Source organism: Melanerpes formicivorus, unplaced genomic scaffold, assembly GCF_026170545.1.
Source record: "Melanerpes formicivorus ecotype bairdi unplaced genomic scaffold, bMelFor1.0.p_v2 SCAF_82, whole genome shotgun sequence".
NCBI classification, from domain to species: domain Eukaryota; kingdom Metazoa; phylum Chordata; class Aves; order Piciformes; family Picidae; genus Melanerpes; species Melanerpes formicivorus.
In genome coordinates, this window is record NW_027142434.1 from 375,907 (window position 1) to 391,699 (window position 15,793).

General features: G+C 58.4%; 1 protein-coding gene across 2 annotated transcripts in view; it reads left to right on the forward strand.

The window, feature by feature from the left end:
* KIF21B (kinesin family member 21B) overlaps positions 1 to 15,376 on the forward strand; it is a 39,337-nt gene extending 23,961 nt beyond the window's left edge. Inside the window, exons 15-35 of one of the 2 annotated variants that reach the window (XM_068164706.1) lie at positions 404 to 603; positions 754 to 861; positions 1,261 to 1,329; positions 1,696 to 1,925; positions 2,268 to 2,415; positions 2,504 to 2,698; positions 3,408 to 3,509; positions 4,482 to 4,647; positions 4,903 to 4,963; positions 5,278 to 5,335; positions 5,801 to 6,006; positions 6,527 to 6,601; positions 6,749 to 6,862; positions 7,515 to 7,553; positions 9,301 to 9,437; positions 9,753 to 9,933; positions 10,691 to 10,855; positions 11,341 to 11,458; positions 12,130 to 12,300; positions 12,723 to 12,922; positions 14,144 to 15,376. In XM_068164706.1, the coding sequence (XP_068020807.1) occupies positions 404 to 603; positions 754 to 861; positions 1,261 to 1,329; positions 1,696 to 1,925; positions 2,268 to 2,415; positions 2,504 to 2,698; positions 3,408 to 3,509; positions 4,482 to 4,647; positions 4,903 to 4,963; positions 5,278 to 5,335; positions 5,801 to 6,006; positions 6,527 to 6,601; positions 6,749 to 6,862; positions 7,515 to 7,553; positions 9,301 to 9,437; positions 9,753 to 9,933; positions 10,691 to 10,855; positions 11,341 to 11,458; positions 12,130 to 12,300; positions 12,723 to 12,922; positions 14,144 to 14,198 (2,798 nt within the window). In that variant the 3' untranslated portion in view covers positions 14,199 to 15,376. The remainder of the gene's footprint in view (positions 1 to 403; positions 604 to 753; positions 862 to 1,260; positions 1,330 to 1,695; positions 1,926 to 2,267; positions 2,416 to 2,503; positions 2,699 to 3,407; positions 3,510 to 4,481; positions 4,648 to 4,902; positions 4,964 to 5,277; positions 5,336 to 5,800; positions 6,007 to 6,526; positions 6,602 to 6,748; positions 6,863 to 7,514; positions 7,554 to 9,300; positions 9,438 to 9,752; positions 9,934 to 10,690; positions 10,856 to 11,340; positions 11,459 to 12,129; positions 12,301 to 12,722; positions 12,923 to 14,143) is intronic. The other variant, XM_068164707.1, reaches the window with a different exon arrangement.
* Positions 15,377 to 15,793: the final 417 nt, after the last annotated feature.

Here is a 15,793-nt window from a genome sequence, read left to right on the forward strand (position 1 = left end):
AGTCATCTGAAAAGGCTGGCAAGGCAAAGCCTCTTCTGTCCTTGAACATCATATGAGATGGGGAACCACTTGGGCAAACAGGAGCTGAGGGGCACATGAAGACCCCAAAGACCTCATGGTGTAGCTGATCTATAGGCTCAGCAGAGCAGGATCAGCCTAGCTCTGTAGCTTCTCTTAGCCCACTGACTGCACTGTCACCCACTGTCCCCATCCTACAGTGAGCTTTAACCCACTGCTTCCAGTGGGTGTCCCCAGACAGACCTCAGCCTGTGATGGGACCAGAACAGAGGGGTGAGGCAGGAATCTGGTGAGGTGGGGATTTAGCAGTGCTTGGTGCTCCTTGGTGTCGGAGCAGGAGGAGCCCAGTGTGTGGCTACTGCAAGCCCTCTCCTTGCTTCCTCAGGCACCATGGAGTGCTACACTGAGGAGAAAGCCAACAAGATCAAAGCAGACTATGAGAAGCGGCTGAAGGAGATGAACAGGGACCTGCAGAAGCTTCAGGCAGCCCAGAAGGAGCATGCCCGGCTGCTCAAGAACCAGTCGCGCTACGAGCGCGAGCTGAGGAAGCTGCAGGCGGAGGTGGCCGAGATGAAGAAGGCCAAGGTACAGGATAGGCCAGGGCAGGAGGCATCCCCACCGCAGCTCTGCTTCCCTGCTCGGAACTGGCAAGGGCAGGACCTCTGCCTGCTGGGCGGGTGGGTGTCCTGGGCCAGTCGGGTGCCCACGCTGACGGCTGGCACCATCCCGTGCCAGGTGGCACTGATGAAGCAGATGCGGGAGGAGCAGCAGCGCAGGCGGCTGGCAGAGACCAAGCGGAACCGGGAGATCGCCCAGCTCAGGAAGGAGCAGCGGCGGCAGGAGGTGAGAGCAGCGGGACCTGGGCAGCCCTGTGCAGCAGGGATCTGGACTGGCTGGGAGCAGACATCTGTCCTGCTCTGGCACTCCAAGGTGCTCAGTTAGTGACGCCTGCGGCCCTGCTGCACCCATGACCTTGCCAGGGGCCAGGCAGCCCAAGCAGGGCAGGGCTGAAGGGCTCCCATGGGCTTCCCACAGCCCCTGCTGTGTGGTTGGGGCAGATGCTGTGAGCTCCCTGCCATGCACCGGGGCAATGTACCATCAGGGGCTGGAAACCTGCTTGCTCAGAAGTGAGACTGTTTATACCAGAGTAAATGCTCCAGGCTTTGGTGGAGGCAGCCCCCAGGCTGTGCCCATTGCTGGGGTGCCTGGGCAGCCCCTCAAAGGTCAGTTGCTCTCCTGCAGTTTCAGATCCGGGCTCTGGAGTCTCAGAAGCGACAGCAGGAAATAGTGCTGCGGAGGAAAACCCAAGAGGTGAGGAGGGGTTTTGCCTCTACAATGGCCCCAGCACCCACGGGGCTCCTGGCCCCAGAGCTTGGCTCTGAGACACACTCCCCACCATCCTCCAGACAGTGCCAAGTGTCAGAACCAGGGTGGGAGGATTTGTGTGACTCAGTAAGCAGGCAGGAGATGGCTGCAGACTGCAGAGGCACTGCCATCTCTCAGGGCAGCTGAACCCAGCCCCAGGGAAAGTGCTGCAAGGGAGAAGGGAAACCTACAAATGGCCTCCTGGGGCTCTGGATCTCCAAGACCTGCTGCTCTTGGCCCTGCGGGGCCCTGAGGGTGAAGGTGACAGCTGGGGACACCTGTCTGAAGCCTCTTCCCCCCTGCTCTGGGCAGGTGTCGGCGCTGCGCCGCCTGGCCAAGCCCATGTCGGAGCGCGCCGCGGGCAGAAGCGGGCAGAAGGCAGCCATGCTGGACTCGGGTGCCGAGGTCTCTGCCAGCACCACCTCCTCCGAGCCCGAGTCCAGCGCTCGCTCCGTGTCCAGTATCGTGCGCCAGTGGAACAGGAAGATCAACAACTTCCTGGGAGAGCCTTCGCCCTCTGCCAGCGGAGCTCGACCCACCAGGTGCGGCTGTCACACATCCCAGGGCTGCCATGCCGAGCCTTGGGCTGGTAGCAGCAATTGAAGGGCAGCTTCTGCTGGCGTGTGGCCCATGTTACACCACTGCCCCAGAGATAGGTTGTGCTGGCAGTGTGTGACTGTCATGTAAGCCCAGTGTTGGTCTGCCATGAACACAAAGTGCCGTGGCACAAAGCCTGCTGGGCACATGTGTTGTCCCTGTCTGTGCTAGGGGGTGACAGAAAAGTTGGGCAATGCATAAAGGCTTCTGCTGGGGTCAAGCCGGAATCCAGGCATCCTTCTGGTGTGGCTGGTCACCCAGGTGCCTCTTCTCCCCTCTGGCTGTAGGAAGAAGTTCCCCAAGAAGGGGATGAGCCAGACCTTCAACAAAGCTGCCAGGCTGAAGTGGCAGTCGCTGGAGCGCCGCATCTTTGACATCGTCATGCAGAGGATGACCATTGTCAACCTGGAGGCTGACATGGAGCGGCTCATCAAGGTGCCGGCAGGGGCCGAGGGCCAGGTGCGGTGTGCAGGGCAGGGGCAGCTGTGCTGACAGTGCCAATGTCCCTTCCCTTTGCCCCCAGAAACGCGAGGAGCTGGCACTGCTGCAGGAAGCGCTGCTGGGCAAGAGGGCGAAGCTGCAGGCAGAGAGCCCCATGGAGCAGAAGGGGCTGCAGGAGCTGAACGAGGAGATCGAGGTGCTGGGGGCCAACATTGACTATATCAATGACAGCATTTCTGACTGCCAGGCTACCATCATGCAGATTGAGGAGACCAAGGTGAGTGGCTGGGCTGGGCCCAACATCCCTGGGAAGCAAGGGCATCCCTGGGCACAGCCAGGTTGGGCATCCTGAAGTCTTCGGAGCTGTGTTACAGGCTTGGTGGGGCTGTACCCACACAGTCACTGCTCATTAGGGGTTACTTGTGGAGTGCAGCCAGGTCCTTGCAAGTCCATGGACAGGCTGCTGGTGCCCTGTGCCCCATCACTCTGGGATTATCAAGGAGCTGCAGCCCCCATCCTCTGGGCCTGGTGGTCATGGGATTTTCATGTGCTGGGCACTGGGTTTTGTCCAGCAGAAACTTGGCAAACTTTGTGTCCAGTTTTGGTGCTGGGCACACAGAGAGATGCTGAGCAGCTCCAGCTCCCCTCTGATGGCTGGAGGCTGTGTGCTGTCCCTGCTGGTCACCAGCTGTCAGCTAGCTTGGTGGGGCAGAAGAGGCTGTTTGATACAGTGTGCTGTGAGGGTGAGCCTGGTGTCGGCAGGTTTAAGTGTTAGCATCAGGAGTTTTGTAGTAAGACAGAAGCCCCTCAGGTTGTCTTGGCCATCTCCATGGCCAGATCTTCCCAGCAGCCCCTTGGGCAGGCTGAGGAGACCCAGCCTGGGACTGGACAGCACTGGCAGGGTGGTGGAAGTGCTGTTCTGCCCACCCCACCTCCAGCAACTGCATCCCCTGCTGGCATCCAGCACCCTTCCCTTCTTGTTTCAGGAGGAGCTGGACTCCACGGACACCTCGGTGGTGATCAGCTCCTGCTCCCTGGCTGAAGCCCGGCTCCTGCTGGACAACTTCCTGAAGGCCTCCATCGACAAGGTGCCACATCAAGACTCAGATGCATGAGAGGGTTTTTCACAGCTGGGGAAAGGAGCATGGTGCCTGGGGTTGTGGAGACCCCAGGAGCCTGCCTGAGGCTGAGCATGGCCATTCCTCCTGTACTGGTTTTGCACCAGACAGAATTTGGGATTTACCTCAAAGGAGTAGATGACAACACTGGCACAGACAATGGCAACACTGGCACAGACAATGGCAACACTGGCACAGACAATGGCAACACTGCACAGACTTTGGAAGTGAAATGAAAATAACATTTACAAAAGTAGACTAAATACCAAAGGTAATAAAGAGATAGAGATAACCTGACAGTAGCCCAGTTCTCTCCCCTGGACCAAGTGTGAAGGCTGCATCACTGCAGCTAAGATCTCTCTCTCTGTCCCTGCCACTCTGGGCAGGGACCTCCCACACAGCAAACCCAAACAAAGTGAAGTGGGAGAGGGGAAGGTGCAGGTGAGCAAGATCAAAGCACAGGAGAACAAAGAGCAGAGAGAGAACAAGCTGTTGTGCTGATTATATAGAGATCTGCAGGAGGATGGGATAGGATGGGGAAAAAATATGCCCAAATTCCTAGAATCACAGCATGCCAGGGGCTGGAAGGGACCTCCACAGCTCATCCAGTCTGACCCCCTGCAAGAGCAGGATCACCCAGAGCAGGTCACACAGGAACACATCCAGGCAGGTCTTGAATCGACAAGAAGTCTCCACAAGCCCCCAGGCAGCCTGCTCCAGAGCTCTGTCACCCTCACCGTGAAAACATTTTCCCTCCTGTTTCCATGGCACTTCCTCTGCCTCAGCTTCCACCATTGCCCCTTGTGCTGGCAGAGCCTGGCTCCAGCCTCTTATGTCCAACCCCCCTGGGGACCATCCAGCACCCCTGGCACTCTGGAATACTCTGGAAAACTTTTATTTATAACAGGACACCACAGTCCTAAATCTCTAACACCTCTGCAGGGGCTGCAGGTGGCACAGAAGGAGGCCCAGATCCGCCTGCTGGAGGGGCGGCTGCGGCAGACAGACACCAGCAGCTCCTCACAGAACCATGCCCTGCTGGATGCCCTGCGTGAGAAGGCTGAGTCCCACCCTGAGCTGCAGGCCCTGATCCACAATGTCCAGCAAGGTGAGACCCAGGAGAGGTGCCCACCCATGCTACCCCCTCCTGAAAACCCTGGAGGTGCCATGGTTTGGACTAGGGTGTCCAGAGCTGCTGTGAGGGTGGTGGTGGGAAGGGGCTATGTGCTCTGTCCACCACACAATGGGGATGAGGAGCAGGTGCCCCCTGCCAGCTGCCTGGGCTTGCCTCTGTGCAGTGCAAATGGGGCCTGGCACACTGGGGTCCCCTTTGTACTACTGATGTGCTGTCTCCCTCCTGCAGAGAATGGCTACACCAGCACGGATGAGGAGGTCTCAGAGTTCAGCCTGGCTTCAGATGGGAGGTGAGCACCCAGCCTGGCTCTGCCTGACCTAGTGGTGGCTGGGGAGGCCATGAGCAGTGCAGGATGTCTGGTGCCACCCATTGGATCTGGCAGGTGGATGTAGAGGAAGAAAGCTGCACCTAAGCTTTCCTGTGGTTCACAGCCCTTGAGGAGGGCAGCAGAGATGTCTCTTAGACAGCAGCAGGGAGTGAAGACTCTGTCATCACTTGCAGAAAGAGTGCTGGGGAGGAAGGGGGTCTGGTGGGCTGGTGGCAGTTGGCTCTCTGAAAGGAGTCTGGCACTGAAGAGCCATCTTTGCTCTCTTCTCCTTGCAGCATCTCCCAGTCTTTCACCATGAAGGGCTCAGCCAGCCAGGATGACTTCAAGTTCAAGGTTAGTTGGTCCTTCACAGGGAAGGGAGGGAGGGAAGGATGCAGGGTGGTGTTGCTGTGCAATGCTCTAGGCCTCTGCTCTCTACTCTGACCCTTGGAGTGCCAGCCTAGGCCTAAGAAAGTGTGGCTGCTCTCTGGGTGGGGTCAGCTCTAGGCAAGGGGGAACCAAGGCCTCCTGCTATGTTCCTCTGAAACAGCAGAGGCTTGGGAAGTTAACAACTTCCAGCTTTGAGTAGGCACCAAGGAGGTCCTGTGCAGGGCTGCATCCACTGTGGGCAAAGCTGGAGGAAAGCAGCTGCTGTTCTGCACAGGCTGTCACCTTTGCCTTGAGTATGGAGAGCCAGCAGTGTGGTGGCCATGCCAGCATGGGGCAGGGGAACTCAACCTCACGTAGTCAGAGGCCATGAGCTCTTCCACCCCAGTCCTCTGGCCGCTGCCTGTGCCTGAGCCTTTTGCCTTGCTCTAGGGAGAGCCCAAGCTCTCGGGGCAGATGAAGGCAGTGTCAGCTGAGTGTCTAGGACCCACACTGGATGTCTCTACCAAGAACATCACCAAGTCCTTGGCATCCCTCATGGAGATCAAAGAGGATGGGATCAGCTTCTCCGTCCGAGATCCCTATTACAAGGAGAAAGTGTCACGGACCATCAGCCTGCCCACGCGAGGAAGCACCTTGTGAGCATGAGGGATGGGGCTCTGGGAGCTCTGGGCAGTGGGGGTTCAGAGTGATGGTTCAGGGGAATGGGGCTCTGGGCACTGGGGGGTCAGGGTGATGAGACTCTGGGCACAGAGGGGTTTATGGAGGCATGGGCCAGCGAGTGCAAAACTGCCCTGGAGAGCAATGAGGGTGAGCCCATTCCTGCTTCTGTCCAGGCTTGTCTACAGCAGGCAGTGGGAGATTTCTCCAGAGGGACTTGAAGAGTGTCTAGGAGCATGTTTATGTCCTCTGTAGACAGAGAAGGGTACTCCAAGAGGAGGGAAAATAAAGGGGCATGCAAGGGTCTCCACCCCCCCTGCTGGGGGTTTTCAGCCTTCTTGAAGGCTTCTTGGGTTGCCAAGGGCTTTGCACTCGTGGGGTGACTTGATCTCAGGACTGTGACTGCAGGGCATCTCTATTTGCTCTGCTGGAGAAGGACAGAGCTGCTCAGCAGGGTGGTGGGGTCAGGCACTCACTACTCTGTTTCCCTTGCCTCAGTCCCAGGCAGTCTCGTGGCTCAGACACTTCTCCTCTGACCAGGAGGAAATCCTACGACCGTGGGCAGCCTGCCAGGTAAGCCTGGGCAGGGAGAGGCTGGGTGGCTCAAACAGGTGGGGAGAGATGCTGGCTGGAGCAGCTTTGGCTGGGCATTGGTGTGCCAGGCTGCTGCCAGGTGAACAGTTCCCAGATCATGTGTCCCACTCATCCTCCTTGGCTCAGGCCTCCTGACGTTGGCTTCACACCTCCCTCCTCCCCACCCACCCGGCCCCGCAACGACCGCAACGTCTTCTCTCGCCTCACCAGCAACCAGAGCCAGGGCTCTGCCCTGGACAAGTAAGTCCTGGGGGGCAGGGGCACTGGGGGAGGGCAAACGGCACATAGCAGGTCCTGCAGTGAGCTGTAGGAGCACAGGACCTGGGGCAGTTCCAGACAGCCTGCTGCCACCATTTTCACCCTCTGCAGCTCTCCCTGAGGGAGCTCTGCAAGGGTCATGCTACACCCTTGGGCTGTCCTGCTGTGTGCACCCCTCTCAACTGGCTTCTAGCAGGAGCTCACAGTCCTGGCCTCTGGATGAGTCCTGCTTGGACACAGGGTGGTGCCAGACTTGGAGCGCTGGAAAAGGCTGTGGAGCAGGACGGGGTGAGGTGGGCTGTGGGCTGGCAGAAAGCTGGCAGACTGGCACCAACCTACAGATACTGCTGGAGCCTCCCCCTGCGTCAGGCTGGGCAGCTGCCCTCGGCTTGGAGCATTGCTGGCAGCGCTGATGTTCCCTGATGGAGACCTGCTCCTGTTCCTCACTTCTGCTCCTGCTCCTCTGCTCTCTCCCCTGGTTCTCCACACGTGCTTCTCTTCCTCCCTCTCTCCTCTCCTCCTTCTCTCTGTCCTATGCTGGCTTGGATGCAATAACAGTCCTCCACCTCTGACTCCTTTGCTGCCTCTTCTAGTCTGGGTTTTCTCTCCCATAATCCTAATTTTCTGCCCCTAGGTCTGATGACAGCGATTCCTCTGTCTCGGAGGTGCTGAGGTATAGACAACTTTCTATTTATTATTCCTTCCTCCTCTCCTCCTCCTCCTCTCTGTCTCATGAGCCTGCTCTCCATAGTCCCTGCATGCTCCACCTGCACCTTGCTGCTCTTCCCTCTCTCCCAGCTTGTGTGCTGTCCCCTCTTGGCATGTCCCCTCCAGTGTCTGAAGCTGTCCCCTCTGGCATGAGTTCAAACCCTTCCTGCTCTGCCTGGCCCCTGGGAACATGGCCCTGGGCTCACCTCTGGGCCCTGGCTGGTTTGAGGTGGCAGCATGTTCCCCTCCTCTCTGGTGGATTCTTGCTAGTATGAAACCACCCTGCCCCATCCCATTCCCCAGCTCTCCAGCAGGCCAGTGTGATGTTGGTGAAGCCCTGGGCACTCCCAGCGTGGCTTCCTTGCAAGCATCTTCCAGGCAGATATCTCCAGGTGCTCCCCACACCTGCCTGTGCTCCCCACACCTGCCTGTGCTCCCCTGGTGCTTGGCTGTGGGTAGGTCAATCTCTGACAAAGAAACCAAGTCAGATGGTGGTGCAATGCTTAACTTTGGGCTTGTCCCACTGCACCTCCTGCCTGTGTAGGTTTTCCAGCATGAGGGCCACCTTTCCTCCATCCTTGAGGAACATCAGTCTGTCCTCGCGTGTTGCCCGCACCTTGAGCTGCCACAGGTGCCCAGGCAACTTGGGAGGTGGCACCAGAGGACTCTGCTGTGTCACCTTGGGCTGTTTGCAGTCAGACAGCAATGCAAAGTCCATCAACATCTGGCCCTGGGCAGCCAGGATTGCCACTTAGCTTCAGTGTCACCTGAGACTGGTACAAATGCTGGGGCAGTTGTAAGTGCAGGTGCCAACTGAGAGAGAAAGATCACATGCATGTGGTTCCCAACCCCAAATTAATCTGTTTGCCCTCATGACTGATGCCAACCTTACCTGGCTCCTGGCCTGCCCTTCTCCAGCCTGTGCTGCAGTTTCACAGCCCAGGGCCCTGTGGCCTCAGGGAGGCTCTGCTTTGGGGGGTGCCAGGTGGCAGAGCTGTTGGTGGCCATGCACACTGGGGTCAGGAAGGGTAGGGCTGTTGGTCCTCTGCACCCTGAACACTGTTAGAGGGGACAGGATGCTGTGTCCAGAAGGACAGCAGCAGGTGTCCTTGGAGGAAGGTTTGGCAGGGACAGGTCCTCCCCTGCCCAGAGGCCGTGGTGGGTGCAGGGCTTCCAGAGCCAGGGGTGTGGGGTGCCAACACTGCTTCTGTCTCTTGTCACCCTTGTGGGGGCCTTACATAGAGGAGTGAGACCCTGTCTCCAAATGTCACCAGCCACATGCCCACAGCCTGCAAGGAGTTGAGGTGCTGGATATTGGTACCCTGAAGCATTTGTCCCAGCAGAGCTTCAGGATGGAGGAGATGCAGTTTGCCCCCAAATGAGCTGAGGACCAATGAGCTGTGGCTGCTAGCTTCTTGGGTCTCTGCTGGCCAGGCATGAGAGGTTCAGCAGGACAGCAGAGGCCCCTGGGCAGCCTTCCCTTTCTCAGTCTTGCTGGGGAAGAGGCACTGGGCAAGGGATGCTCCTGGGGAGCTGCTCAGGCTTTCCACCGTGACCCTCGGTCAGACATGCCAGGTGCAGACAGAGTGACACATTGCACTGCCAGCTGGTGGAAGATGTTGGGAATGAGGCAGCTCTTGCTCTGCCCTGCCCCTGGGGCTGTGCTTTTCCATGCACACTCCACCATGGCTGTTCTTTCTCTCCCACGCAAGGGGCATCATTAACCCTGTGGGTGGCACCAAGAACACCCGGACGGCCCCGCTGCAGTGTGTCTCCGTGGCAGAGGGACACACCAAGCCTGTGCTCTGTCTGGATGCCACTGATGAGCTGCTCTTCACCGGCTCCAAAGGTGTGTGATGGACAGGCAGAACGTGGGGGTTGCTGGCACCTGAAGTGCCAGGCACCGTGAGGATGGTTCCCCCTGGGCCTCTTTCCTGCCCTCGGCATTGAGTCTTGCCCTGCACTGTCTTGGTGCTGGAGCTGGCTGGCTGCTTTCCTCTGGCTTTGTGGGTGGAGGGGGGTTGGACTCGATGACCTCTGGAGGTCCCTTCCAACCCCTAACATCCTCTGAATGCTCACAAGGGCTCTTGCCCTCAATCCACCATGCCCTTAGAGGTGACACCCTCCTCACCTGGCACTCCTGGGCCTGTGCTTCCTCCTGCAGACCGGAGCTGCAAAATGTGGAACCTGGTGACAGGCCAAGAAATTGCTTCCCTGAAGGGTCACCCAAACAATGTGGTCTCCATCAAGTACTGCAGCCACACAGGGCTGGTGTTCACCGTCTCCACCTCCTACATCAAGGTGTGGGACATCCGCGACTCGGCACGCTGCGTCCGCACCCTCACGTACGTGGCAGGCAGGAGCAGCTGGGGGGACCCTGGGCACTCTGGGCATCTCTGCCCTGGCAGAAGCCTGTCCCCCAGGGCCTACTGGGGCACCAGTTTACCATGCTGCATCCTTTGGCAACAGGGAGGTTGAGAGGGAGCTTGGGGTGAGGGACTCGTGGGGACTTCCTGCAGTGAAGGCTCAGGGTAAAGAACTTTGAAGAGGTTTGCACTGCAAGGAGGCCAGGAGAGCCAGCAGCTAATGCAGGAGGTGCTGCCCCTGACAGCACTGTGGATAAGTAAATCACAAGCTCAGAGAGGAGCATGGGACAGGGTGTAGCTGCCAGTCTGGAGCAGAGCTCAGACATTAGAAGATGTCAGGCCAGGGTGATGAGCTTGCTCCAGCATAGAACTCCTTTCTCCATCCATCCTCTGCTCATCTACCTTGCCCTGAAGGTACTTCTATGGAACAGAGGCCGACAGCCTCTGCTTCCCTGTGCTGACTGCCAGCATGAGCCTGCTCCTCCTGCAGGAAGCAAAGAGGAGTGGGAGAAGAGCAGCCTTGGAAGGGGAACCAGAGCAGGACACTCTGCCATGCATGCCCTCGACATCCTTGGCACCCTCAGTGAGCAGGGTGCTGGCCTAGGATGTTGACACTACTGTGACACCTCTGGGGCCTTTGCCTGCTGTGGGACCCTCCTGTGCCAGCCTGGAGCCGGCAGCACAGTTCCTCAGCAGGGCTGTGGTGGCTCTGACCCTTTGCCCTCTCTGCCCTCAGCTCCTCAGGGCAGGTGATGTCCGGGGACGCGTGCGCCGGGGCCGGCAGCCGCTCCGTGGCCAGCGCGCAGGGCGAGCACCACATCAACCAAATCGCTCTCAACCCCTCCGGCACCACACTCTACGCCGCCAGCGGCAACGCCGTCCGCGTCTGGGAGCTGAGCAGGTGAGCTGGGCTGGGCAGCACTGCTCAGGCACGCTGAGGGCGCTCAGGGGGGCTGACAGGACCCCCCCGGGGCAAGTGAAAGCCTTTTTAGCAGGGGAAGTTGTTTGCAATAAGGACTTTCAGGACCCTTTCTTATGGGACCCAAGTTGTGATGAGCAGCAGTGGAGCTGCTTGGGGTGGGGGGTTGTGAGCTGGGCAGAGCCTAGGAGCCGACCTGTGGGCTGACCAGCAGTACTCTGGTCTTGCTCTTGCCCATCTGCTGGGTGGACACTGGGCTGCTGAACACTGCTGCAGCCTAGGCTCTGTAGCTGGATGCTGGCATGCCCCAAGGCTGCCTTCCACCCCTGGTGTTGCCAGGACGAGGGAGGGCCCTGCTCACCATCCCCCAAAGGGAACAAGCTCTGCTAGGGGCCTCCAGAGCCTGGGAAAGCCCCTTGGAGGAGCTGGGAAGGGGCTGGCAGGCTGATCCAGAGTATTGCACTCAGGCTGCAGGCTGTGGGGAAGCTGAGTGGCCACATCGGGCCTGTGATGTGTCTGACAGTGAACCAGACAGCCAGCAGCCACGACCTGGTGGTCACAGGCTCCAAGGATCACTATGTCAAGGTATGCTTCCGCCTGCAGAGCAGAGCACTGTGCCCCATGGGGAAGCCCCACTGTGGGCAGCTCCTAACATCTCTCACTCTGAAATCTAACCCTCACCTCTGCCTCTGAGGGTTTTGCCAGGTCTTGCCCTTTGCTTGGGCATGCACCTTTGGGGATAGATTTGCATCAGCTCTTGGGCCCTGTGAGTGGTACCTGCATGTTTGGCTGCCCCAGGTTAGCAGCTCACCCTGCTCTGCTCAGTCTCCTCCCTGATACAGATGTTTTGTGCCTACTTGCTCACAGCTGCAGCACAGCAGGAGCTTGTCCTCTCCTGTTAGGTTTTTGCCATTTTTTAGCAGGCTGAGCTGGAGCTGGCACCAGGGGAGTGAAGAGGGATGGTGAGATCATGAGACAGAATTCAACTCTTCTGAGAGCTGCAAGCTCTGAACTTGGTTCATGCAGTGAAATGCAGCGGAATGGGAGCTTTCTCTCGTGGCAGACCTCCCCTGATGGTGGCAGGACCTCTGGAAGAGACCTCAGCCCCAAAATAGCCTCCTCTGACCAATGCCCACTCCCCTTTCCAGCGTCACTCTGAGCCTAGAAAACACAGGCTGATGGCTAAGCTCTCCAGGAGAGGCTCAGCCCTGTTTACACTGCTATCTGTACTCTTTCACCCCCTGGTTTTCCCCCAGGTATTTGAGATTGCTGAGGGCATGGTGGGCAACATTGGCCCCACTCACAACTTCGAGCCCCCTCACTATGATGGCATTGAGTGCCTGGCCATCCAGGGAGATGTCCTCTTCAGTGGCTCCAGGGACAACGGCATAAAGAAGTGGGATCTGGAGCAGCAGGAACTCATCCAGGTCTGGAGGGGAGCATACAGCACAGGTCCTCAGGGTAACAGGGGGCACAGTGGCACCTGGCACCAGTGTCTTGCACTGAGCTGCTCAGGGAGGGCAGTCCTGTTCCTGGGAATCTGGCAGACCACATGGGTGGCTCTGTGCCCCCAGCAGTCTGTGCTGTGGGGCACTCTGAACTGCCAGCTCTCCCTGGTAGAGCTGAAGCACCAGTGGCAGTGCTGGGTGTTGTTTCTGAAGGCAGGATTGTTGCCTCCTGCCCAAGGAACAAACCAAGCCCTGACTTCTGAATCCATCCCCTTGGCTACCGAACTTTGCAGTGCTAGCCCCACAGTCGAGATCACCCCTGGGCTAATCTGAGATCCTAGGCTGGCTGTGTGAGGCTGCAGATGAGGTTAGTCATGAGGTCTCTGTGCCCACACCTACAGCAAATCCCCAATGCCCACAAAGACTGGGTCTGTGCCCTGGCCTTCATCCCTGGCCGCCCCATGGTGCTGAGTGCTTGCCGAGGAGGAATGATCAAAGTCTGGAATGTGGACACCTTCACCCCGGTTGGGGAGATCAAAGGGCATGACAGCCCCATCAATGCCATCTGCACCAACTCAAAGCACATCTTCACTGCTTCCAGGTGAGCCCCAGGCTTTCTGCCTCCAGAGCCCCCGGGAGGTGGGAGACCCCTGGGGTGCACTCTCATCCCTGGGACTGGGTGGGTTTGTGCTGAGCAGACAGGGAGCATGGCGGGAAGGCAGGAGGGAGTCTCACAGCTTCCTCATCTTTCAGCTCCCCCATGTCATTTTACCCACCTTAGCCTGCCCCATGGCACAGCCTTCCCACTGCAGTGCCAAGAGCTGTTCCCTGCCCGTGCTCTGACAGTGCCCTGGGTTGTCCTCCACACAGGGACTCCTCTTCCCCGGGGCTGGGCATCCTCTGCTGCTCTCGGGGAGCTCTTTGGCAGCAAGACTCTGATGTCCTCTTTTCGACCATGTCCTTTTTCTCCCTTCCTTTTTCTCTGTCTCTCTGCCTTTCCTCCTCCCCACCACCCACCTGTGCCACAGTGACTGCCGGGTAAAGTTGTGGAGTTACGTGCCTGGGCTCACCCCTTGCCTTCCACGACGCGTCCTTGCCATCAAGGGCCGTGCTACTAGCCTGCCTTGACCCTCCTTTCTGCCTCTTGCTCATGCACTCTTCTGCCTTTCCCTTTCTTTCTCTCCATCTTTCTCCCTCTGTCCTTCTCTCTGTTGCTTGCTTTTTCTCCTCTCTCTCTCTTTCTCTCTGGTCTGAGCTGCTGCTTCACGGTATGAAACTATTTTGCGTTTTTCCCCACTTTTGTAAGTCTCTGCTCGAAGTGACCTGGCCCTTGTCCCAGCTGCACCCCTCCTTGTCTTCATCTTTTTCCTTCCTGAGTGCCCACATCTACTGGGGCAGCTCTGTGGCAGCTGTGGCCTGCTTGCACCTTTGCATGGATGGTGGGGTGGGAGTCAGCAGCCACCCCTGAAGCAGCCCATGCCCCAGGGACACCGAGCACAGCAGCTCCCTGTGGTGTCACTGCTTTGACCTAGTTAGAGCTTACCCAGGGGGTGCAGGCTGTTATCAGGGCTTCCCTGTGTCCCCAGATCCTGCCAGTGGAGTGAGCTGGAGGCTGAGCCCCACTGGGCCCCTGCCTGCTCCCCAGACCAGACTGGGCCATCTTCTGCCAATGCAAAAGGGCCTGGAAGTCTGGTGGGCTGCATGCTGCCATGGGCTGGGGGTGGGCAGCGTGTTCCTCCTGGCAATGCCTCCCTGCAGTGTGTCTGGGGGGCTGCTGTGGGCACCCCTAGGTCACGCTGCCCCTCTCACCTTTGTTCCTCAGTGACCTGACAGTGAAGCTCTGGAGCGGGAGGAGGTTGCCTGTGGGGTCAAACTAGGACCTGCAAACAGACTGGAAGCCATGGGAGGAGAGTGAAGCTTGGGGTACCTCTCCCTCACTGTCAAGACCTGGTGATGCACAGCTCGGCCCAGGGACAGGGATTTCTTTGTGCCTGACCCAAGAGGTGGACAATGTCCCAGCCAATGCTTCCAACAGTGAGGATAGAGCTCCATGGGCACTGTCAGCTCCAGCTTCCCTCCTGCTGAGGTTTCTTGATGGTTTTCCAGTGACCAAGAAATGTTTTGTCTCTCTTCTCACCCACTCTGCTGTAACACCTGCCAGGACTTCAGGGGTCAGAGCTCCTTGGCTGCTTCTCAGAGACACTTAGTTCCCTCTTGAGACTTTGAGCTCCTGTGGCCTACACCATGATGTGCTGCTTCTGTCCCTCATGGCTTTGGGGTTGATTCTTGCAAGGATCTTTGTCCACTCCACAGCCAGGAGGACAATTGGTGTCTGCTGGCCAGGACCACAGCATAGAGGAGCTCCTTTGGAGATGCAGCTGGAGGCACAGCAAACCTGGGAAGATCTCCAGCTTGCAGATAACCTACTGCAGTTCCCTTCAACCTTCTCCAAGCCCCAGCTACAAACTCAGCTGACCCACAGCTCCTGGGCTCTCCCCCATTTGCCCACCCTGCTCTGCCCTGGGGAGGAGCAGGGCTGCCCTTGGCACATGTGCCCTCAGCAGAGGCTCTCTGGTGGGTGTAGAAGAAGGGTTGTTTTCATCTATATTACAACAGGTGGGTTCCTGCAGCAGTTAACAAAGCAAGAACAGAGGGCTCAGGGCCCTGCAGCCAGGGCTGGACTTGTCATACCCACTCCTGTGCCCATCTTGTTTTGCCATCACTGGGTGCTGGCAGCTGTAAATCCTTCCCCAGGCTCCACTCTTAGCCCTAGCCCTGGGAGGGGCCTAGCTCAGGTTTGACCCCCCATGGATCCAGGAGCCAGAGAGGACTCAGCAAGGCAAAGAACAGCTGGAGGATGGCCCAGGCTGGAGTCTGCTGTGCTGGGAGCAGCTTGAGGAAGGGCTGGCACACCCTGGTCCCACACAAGTGCCCTGGCTTATGGGGCACCACAGCCACCAGAGGAATGCACAGATGTGGGGGGCTGCAGGAGGTGTTACCCCCCAAGCCTGTCTCCTGTTTCCCTCCCCATTCTTCAGATGATTTAATCTTTGGCCAGAGGGGTGGGAGGGTGGAAGGGGGGGGGGAGGTGCACCATGGGCATCAGTGTCTGCACCAAGACTTGCCAGTGCCTGACCTGCACCCTCTTGCTGCTCCCTGCTGAAGTCAGTGAAGGGACCTGCTCTGGAGGGGCTCAGGGTCAGCCCTGCCCTGCCTTTTGCTGCCAGTTCCTCCCTGAGTCTAAGCTGCAAGTGGTAGGCTGCAGTAGGCTGTTTCATTGCCCAGGCCTGAGTGACCAGTCCTGGATGATGCTGAGCTTGCACCTCACTGCTACATCCAGCAGCACCTCGAGGGGTCTTCAAGGCTTCTGCAGCCTGCAGGTGGAGGGAGCTGAGTGCTGGGGCACAGCAGCAAGTGTCCAGAGGTGTGAGTCCTTGGTGTAAGGGGTGACTGTAGTCCCATAGCTCTGTGT